At 41.3% G+C, this 8,854-nt stretch overlaps 1 protein-coding gene across 2 annotated transcripts in view; it reads left to right on the forward strand.

Annotated features, from left to right (window-relative positions):
- Positions 1-8,854, forward strand: part of ANK3 (ankyrin 3) — a 387,324-nt gene that overhangs the window by 256,238 nt on the left and 122,232 nt on the right. For both annotated transcript variants that reach the window (XM_026651166.2, XM_026651165.1), the window contains one exon: positions 1,331-1,429. In XM_026651166.2, coding sequence (XP_026506951.1) covers positions 1,331-1,429 — 99 coding nt within the window. The remainder of the gene's footprint in view (positions 1-1,330; positions 1,430-8,854) is intronic.

Below are 8,854 nucleotides of genomic sequence, written 5' to 3' on the forward strand. Positions count from 1 at the left end.
GACCTTTTATGCCTATACCAGTTATAATCAGTAAAAATCTGTCTTTCTGTAGTTAATAAACTTATTTTGATGTTTTATCTAAGCCAGTGTGTTTTTGGCTGAAGGGCTTGGGGAATCTACTCAGGTTAACAAGGGCTGGTGCATATTCATTTTCTTTGCTAAAATGACAGAATTTATGAGCTTGTATTGCTTAATAAGTTACTGAGCAGTTCAAAACGGTACATGTCTGGGTTGCAAGGCTGGGACTGGGGATATGCAGGTGTCACCCTGTATGTAATTCAAGAGTGGCTGGGCATAGCTTTCTGGTATTTGTCTGAGGTGACTTGCATGCTAGGGGCTGGGGTGACTGGGCAGAGTGGCAGCTCACACAGCAAAGCAGGGCCTAGTGCACATGAGGCTGGAGAGTTAAGGGGGCACAAAAATCCACCAGTTCAGGTTGTACTCTGGGGCATGTCACATTGGTGCTGTGAGCTGGGTGAAATGCACAGCCTGTTGTACTGAGTGAGATTTGCACTTCATACACTGGTGTAGTGATTTTAAGTGAGACCTTGTGTGGTGGCTGAATACAATCAAGAAAAGATTACACTTTTGTTATTTTCTGTTTGATTATTTTGGGTAAGGGAAATAAGAGCAGAAAAAGCATAAAGATGAGAGAGAGAGCGAAGCAGTTACAAAGTTAGAGCTGTACCGATTGCAGGTAGCAGAAAAAGAGAGAGAACATCAGAGAACCTTGGAGCTAAAGCAACTGGAGGTGGAAGCCCATCAATGAGCCCTGAAAGAGAAGGAAATAACAGCTGCCATAGGAACAGCACATCAATGTGCCTTGGAACTGAAACAAGAAGAAGCCTACTTACACATTCATTTTCATATATAAGAGAACACTGTAAATAGCAGAATTTAAATCTGAGTGAGTGAATGTTGCTCCTGGAAAACTGGCAGGAGTGTAAACAATTGTTTGATGTTTCTTTTAATCTCATTCATATCAGGAGAGTGAAATAGCCAGGAGAAAATAACCTTGAGCTTTTGTGTTAAAAACCTGTAGTATAATATCTGCTCCATATTTAATACTACATAAAATAGTGTTCCTTGTATAATTGCTGTACCTTGTATAGGAAACATTAGCTTGCTGTGTATTTGATGCTTTTAAATTGTAGTGTCTTGTAATTGAACAAATTTAAACAGTAAACAGATAGACAAATTCTGCCCTCATTTACAAGCTGCAGCCTCATTGAGATCAGTACAATTGTATAAGTTACTGAGGAAAGAATTTGGCTCATAATGTTAATATGACTCCTCTGCAAGATGATCATTTGTTGCCCCTAATTTACAGAGTGGACTGACACCACTTCACCTGGCTGCTCAAGAGGACAAAGTCAATGTGGCAGAGGTTCTTGTTAATCAAGGGGCTGTTGTTGATGCACCAACAAAGGTAAGATTAATCAACACTAACTAATGTGTAAATATACCTGAAGAAAAAAATCGAGAAAATACATTATACCCACCTAATGGAAGTGTTTAAAGTCTGTAAGTCCAATTCACCACAACAATACTCCGGGTTTATACTAGTGTAACTGCAGTGATATCAATGACTTACATTGGCATGAAACTGAATCAGCCCCTGTGAATGACCAATTAGAAAATATACTTCTGAACACTTAAGATCATATATTCAATGTTATCCAACTTTCCTTTACATAGAAAGGACAGTCTGTGGGCAGTATGTTTATTTTTGCAATCTTGTCTGATGTTTGGATCAGTTTTGATTTAATTCCATTATATTGTTGTGTTTTGACTGAAGAAAGTAGGCATCCAGTAGGATTGGACTGCATTCTTCATTTAAGCAAACTCGCATAAATGCCAGAGCTTCCACTATCTTGTTTTTCACCGTGTAATACAGTCCCTTAGCACCCATTAGTGTTCTTTGGTGTGTCCTACACGTACTCACTCCTCTATCCAACCGGCATTTGAAAAAATAACAACAAAATGGTTCTTTAAAGTGTCTTAGGTATCATTGTAAAAACACTCTTTCAGAAGAGCTGTGTTTCAAGCAACATAAACACAGTAAAAACAAATTAGGCACTCCTGATTATTAGAAATGTTGTGTCCCTTATTATGAGTTCTTGTAAAGAGTAATAGACAGTCACCAATGAAATGGAAGTCTTCCGCTTATCCTGAGCTAAATACTGAATAATGTAACCTTCCATAAACTATTCTTTGAGTATTACCAACACTGGCCTGCTGTAGGATGACCATATGTCTCCTCCCCACCCTGCGCGAGCTCAGGGCACCCGGGCTGTCTCTCCCCCACCATGTTACATGCACGCAGGGGGCGGGGAGCTCTGTCCTCCTGCTGCGCTGGCTCCTCCACGGCATGTTTGGCCAGCCTCCCTGGCAGCCAGACCCAGGCGGGGAGCAGGACGGAGCCGTTCCTGGTTGCTGCTCTATGCAGCATAGCCAGCTACCTGGGGGAGAGCCTGGCTGGGAAGGGGTGGCAGCAGCAGCCCGCTCCCTGCCTGGGCTTGGCTTCTGGGGACAGAGTCTGACTCTAAGCATGCTGTGTGGTGGGGGGAGAGGTGGGAGGAGGGCTCTGTCTCACTCGGCCACTGTCCCTGGAAGCTAAGCCTGGACGGGAGGCAGCCCAATGCTGCAGTCAGGTGTTCTCCCAGACAGCTGCTGCACCGCACCAGGGAGTGTACCAGCAGGGCTGGAAGAGGCTCTAGCCCCGCCCTTTCCGCTCTGGCCCTGGCCCCACCCCTTCCGCTCCCTACCTGGGCGGCTGCTGGCGGGGGGGGCACTTGACCCTGCATACCCCCCAACACATCTCTACAAAATGGTGTCCTCCAGGTGCGTGCAGGAGCCAGTCCTGGGGCATGCAATGCATGTATTGCATACATGGACAACACGCCACTGTCTATAAGATATTCTGGCCAGACATGACCACCACTATAATAGGGGGAACCTTCTAAGTAAGTAATATATGTATTCTAATATTAATTAATTTTTACAAGAAATATTTATCCATCGTTAGTTCATGACTCACTCACTCTTCAGGCCAGAATTCTGTTCCTCAAATCCCCCAAAGTTCACTTCAAACCTGCTTCTCCAGTCAACTCTATACATTTGATGGGTCCATCAAACAGACCATCAGTATACCATCATCTCCAAATTCTATTGATACATTCTTTGGGGGAGGGGAGGAACCAAACCATTATTTCCTATGACTTACGGGCATATAGGCAGATCCTATATGTGATAGTGAAGCAACTGATTATAAGTCATGGCAAAGGGAAAAGTTTTCAGGCCTGATTCACCACTGTGTTACTTCAATCTTTTATGCTACGGTAACGCCACTGATTTCAGTACAGTAGTTACTCTGGTGTTAAACTGGAGTAATCCCATTGAAATCAGTGAAGTTATTCCATCTTTATATTTGTGCAACACAGTGATAAATCAGGTCCACAGTCTGCAGCCACTACTTCACAGGTGAAACTCTATTCAGCTATCTATGAGATGCCCAGCAGCAGCTTCACTTTCCCTGGTCATTCACTGCAGATCCCTCAAGGCTCTCACTTTGTCCTCTTGGAGATGGATCTCACCTGGTGTTGAATCTTTCTTTAATCTGAAGTAGCTCAGTAACATTGTAGAACCTGCTGTCTTCACTTAATTAAAAGCAATGTCTAAACTGCACGCTAACCCCTAAACCGTACATATTAATGTCTGCATTCCCCCTACCCCCATAGTCCTACAAACAGGAAGTAGTCTAAGTAGTGCACTGTCAGTGGGATCCCTGTCTGCCAATTCAATGGCCACTCCAGGAAAGACCTGAATTTCTTAACTGCAGCACTGAAAATGAACCTGGTCAGTAGATAAAATTATCCAAAAGGAAAGAAAACTTAGTATCACATTTACTTATCATGTTGTCTGTAACAGGTCCATAGCATGTTCAAAGCACTAGTAAATCACTGAACATTCATCCAGATCAATAACTGTGTTCACTGGTAGTGAATAGGTGGTTGTTACACATGCCCTTCTGGGAGACCACATCTCAGTGGTAGAGGAAATCCTCAGGTGTGGCCTGGGGCAGGAACTCAATGTTCAATAGCCAAGAGAAGTCCCAGTGCACTGCATTTTATCTTTCTGCATTTTTATCCACGTATCTAAGCAGAACAGTCATTTTTGGAGTAGCATTTCACATACAAGGCTAATTTAAATTATTAATGCTGAGGCCCAATTATCCATATTGAGGAGCATCTTGGACTACTTTGCCTTCCTTCTACCATGTTAAGCCTTACTCTCCACTGCATGGGACCATTTGCCCCTTAGGGAGAACATTTCCACCTATTTTTCTTCCAGCACTTGATCTGAGCTGAATGAGTCAGGTGTGCATGACACAGTTTCTTAATTGTTACATAAAACAGGGACATGGAGGCCAGATTGCCAGGCTCTGGATAGCAGGCCAGACTCTGGTCATCTGAGGACACCACTCTGCCAAAAACCACTTGCTGCAGCCACTGTTGTAGGAAGACGTGTGAGAATCTGTATCCTCTATTTTATCATGGACCACAGTTTCTGGAGAAACCCTGATGATCTGAAGTTATAATGCAAGACCTGACAAACTCTTTACTGCAGTAGGAAACACCCTTCCCCTTCCCCCTTCTGTAATAACTACCTGGCCCCTTCTCTTCGTATTCTATCCAGGTAGCAACTGGGCTATTGACTCACAAAACAGAGTGATACTACTATTATCACTCAATTACAATATCCATAGCAGGAGAAAGAATACTTAATATTTTATCAGTGTCATTTAACTTCATGTGTAGCCACAGGTGAGCTATCATTTTCCTCCTCAGGAATATTATCATCTTTAATCATCATTTATACATCTCTGTAAGCCAACATAGTACTTTACAAACATATATTGCTTGATGCTGCAATCTTTATTCTTGTGAGTACTTCCTACTTATGTACCTGTGCACTTGGACACTGGGACTGCTCAAATGAGTGAGGAATACTCAGAGGACTACAAAGGAAGGGAAGATTGGGCTGAGACGCGTTTTTTGCTTCAAAGGAATAGTAAGGAAGAATAGTTTTGCCACTGCAGGACTTGCTGAGTGAAATTTTCTGGCATTTGTTATGTGTCAGAATAATTGATTGTAGTCTGGTCTGACCTAAAATCTATGAACAGTCTCAGAAGTACTATTAGACCTAAATATCATATGCAGTTCAATTATAAGTCTTCAGGGGTTTTTTTGCTTAGGACTTTTTAATTGTATTTTGGAGGAAAATATGAAAGGAAAAATAGCCACTAGTTTTGCAGGCTGCACGTTGACAGTGTTCTGGGGTTCCTCTTCTGGTTCTGCAGCAACAATTAGCTAAACACATGCTAATCCCAGAGCTCTGATGACTTCACTCAAGGATGCTGGTGAATAAACAAAGCTGATTTGGCACAACAAAGCAATAGCGATGTTAGTGGAAGCTGGCTTTTTCTGTTTTTTAAGCATAGCTATGTTTACTCAAGCTCCACTGGACAGATAGGGGGGAAAGTATTTACTTAAGTTCCCATAGAAGCTCTATGGATAGCAATTCCGTGCTTGAATAATAACAGTATAGCAGTATCAGTATACTACCAACCACCTGACCAGGGTGGTGATGGTGATTGTGAAATGCTCCAGGAGATTATAGACTATAAAAATAGAAAACTCAATAATAATGGGGGATTTCAACTATCTCCATATTGACTGGGTATATATCACCTCAGGATGAGATGCAGAGATAAATTTTCTAGACACCATTAATGACTGCTTCTTGGAACAACTAGTCCTAGAACCCACAAGGGGAGAGGCAATTCTTGATTTAATCCTAAGTGGAGCACAGTATCTGGTCCAAGAAATAAATATAGCGGAACCTCTTGGTAATAGCGACTATAATGTAATTAAATTTAACATCCTTGTGGGACGGAAAATACCAAAGAGACCCACCACAGTAGCATTTAACTTCAGAAAGCGGAACTACATAGAAATGAGGAAGCTAGTTAAATGGAAATTAAAAGATACAGTCACAAGAGTGAAATGCATCCAGTGTGCATGGAAACTTTTATAAAACACCATAATAGAGGCTCAAATTAAATGTATGCTCTAAATAAATAAAAATAGTAAGAGGACCAAAAAAGTTCCACCATGGCTAAACAACAGAGTAAAAAGTGGCTAGAGGCAAAAAGACATCCTTTAAAAATTGGAAATCAGATCCTACTGAGGAAAATAGAAAGAAGTATAAACTCTGGCAAGTCAAGTATAGAAGTATAATTAGGAAGGCCAAAAAAGAAATTGAAGAGTAAAGACATAGAAACTAATAGCAACATTTTTTAAAAGTAAATTAGATACAGGAAGCCTGCCAAATAATCAGTGGGGCCACTGGATGATTGAGGTGCTAAAGGAGCACTCAAGGAAGACAAGGCCATTTGCAGAGAAGCTATATTAATTCTTTGCATCGGTCTTCACTGCAGAGGGTGTGAGGGAGATTCCCACACCTGAGCTAGTCTTTTTAGGTGACAAATCTGAGGAACTGTCCCAGATTGAGATGACAGTAGAGGAGGGTTTGGAACAAATTGATAAACAGTAACAAGTCACCAAAAACAGGTGGTATTCACCCAAGAGTTCTGAAGGAACTCAAATATGAAATTGCAGAACTACTAACTGTGGTATGTAGTCTTTCATTTAAATGAGCTTCTGTACCAGATAACTGGAGGATAGCTAATGTGATAGCTAATAGTTTTTAAGAAAGGGTCCAGAAATGATCCTGTCAATTACAAGCCAGTAAGCCTAACTTCAGTACCAGGCAAATTAGTTGAAACTATAGTAAAGAACAGAATTATCAGACATATAGTTGAACATGATTAGTTAGGGAAGAGTCAACACAGCTTTTGTAAAGGGAAATCATGCCTCACCAATCTACTAGAATTCTTTGAGGGAGGTCAACAAACATGTGGACAAGGGTCATCTGGTGGATATAATGTACCTGGACTTTCAGAAAGCCTTTGACAAGATCCCTCAACAAAGGCTCTTAAGCAAAGTAGGAAGTCATGGGATAAGAGGGAAGGTCCTCTCATGGATCAGTAACTCATTACAAGATAGGAAACAAAGGGTAGTAATAAATGGTCAGTTTTCAGAATGGTCAGAGGTAAATAGTGATGTCCCCCAAGGGTCTATACTGGGGACCAGTGCAGTTCAACATATTCATAAATGATCCGGAAAAATAGGTAAAATTTGCAGATGATACAAAATTACTCAAGATAGTTAATTCCAAAGCAGACTGTGAAGAGTTACAAAGAGATCTCACAAAACTAGGTGACTGGGCAACAAAACGGCAGATGAAATTCAATGGTGATAAATGCAAAGTAATGCACGTTGGAAAACATAATCCCAACTATACATATAAAATGATGGGGTCTAAATTAGCTGTTACTACATAAGGAAGTGTCATTGGAGTCATTGTGGATAGTTCTCTGAAAACATCCGCTCAAATGTGCAGCAGTAATCAAAAAAGCTAACAGAATGTTAGGAACCATTAGGAAAGGGATAGATAATAAGACAGTAAATATCATAATGCCACTATATAAATCTATAGTACACCCACATCTTGAATAATGAGTGCAGTTCTTGTCAGCCCATCTCAAAAAAAGATATATTCGAATTGGAAAAGGTACTCAGAATGGCAACAAAAATAATTAGGGCTATGGAGAAGCTTCCATATGAGGAGAGGAAAAAAAAACACTGGAACTTTTCTGCTTGGAAAAGAGATGATTAAGGAGGGATATGATAGAGGGCTACAGAATCATGAACGGTGTGGAGAAAGTTAATCAAGAAGTGTTATTTACCCCTTCACATAATACAAGAACCAGGAGTCATCCAATGAAATAACTAGGCAGCAGGTTTAAAACAAACAAAAGGAAGTACTGCTTGACACAGCGCACGGTCAACCTGTGGGGCTCATTGCCAGGAGATGTTGTGAAGGCCAAAACTCCAATGGATTCACAAAAGAATTAGATAAGTTCATCAGGGTTAGATCCTGCAACGGCTATTAGCCAGGATGGTCAGGGATGCAAGCCCATATCCTGGGTGTGCTAAGCTTCTAATGTCCAGAAGCTGGGAGTGGATGTCAGGGGATCAATCACTCAATAATTGCCCTGTTCTGTTCATTCCCTCTGAAGCCTCTGGCATTGGCCACTGTCAGAAGACAGGATACTGAGTTATATAGACCACTGGTCTGACCCATTATGGCCATTCTTTTGTTATTATGTTCTTTAAAAGGTAATGCAATGTAAAAATGGAATACCGGTAAAGCACACCTTTCAAAATACCCTTCAGAACATGAGGTTCCTTTAATAGTATATAAAAAAACCAAAATGTGCTTGTTGAGACTATTTTCACCCCCACCTCCTTTGTCTTGTTTTTCTTCACCCTTCTTTCTGTATCTGAATATGCCTACACTGGAGCTGGGTGGAGATTTCTAGCTTGAATAGACATACCTGCTACACTGGCGCTAAAATTAGAAGTGTAGGTGCAGCAGTGCAAATAGTGAGAGGGGCTAGCCACCCCGGGTACAATCCCAAATGAAACCCTCGGTACATATTCAGGTGTTTAGCCACTCCTGCTGCTCACACCACTGTGTCTGCACTTATGTTTTTAGGTTCAATCAAAGCTAGCACTGGTTTGTCTGTATGAGCTGCAAATAACACCTCCAGGTCTAATGTAGACATACCCTAAAACTTCTTCAAAACCTTGGATCTGTGTAGTTCACAGTCACCAGTGTACATTAGGAGTGGTTCTTTAGAAGGCAGTGGAGTAAAACTAGTCCC

Source organism: Terrapene carolina, unplaced genomic scaffold, assembly GCF_002925995.2.
Source record: "Terrapene carolina triunguis isolate 2854851 unplaced genomic scaffold, T_m_triunguis-2.0 Scaffold95, whole genome shotgun sequence".
NCBI classification, from domain to species: domain Eukaryota; kingdom Metazoa; phylum Chordata; order Testudines; family Emydidae; genus Terrapene; species Terrapene triunguis.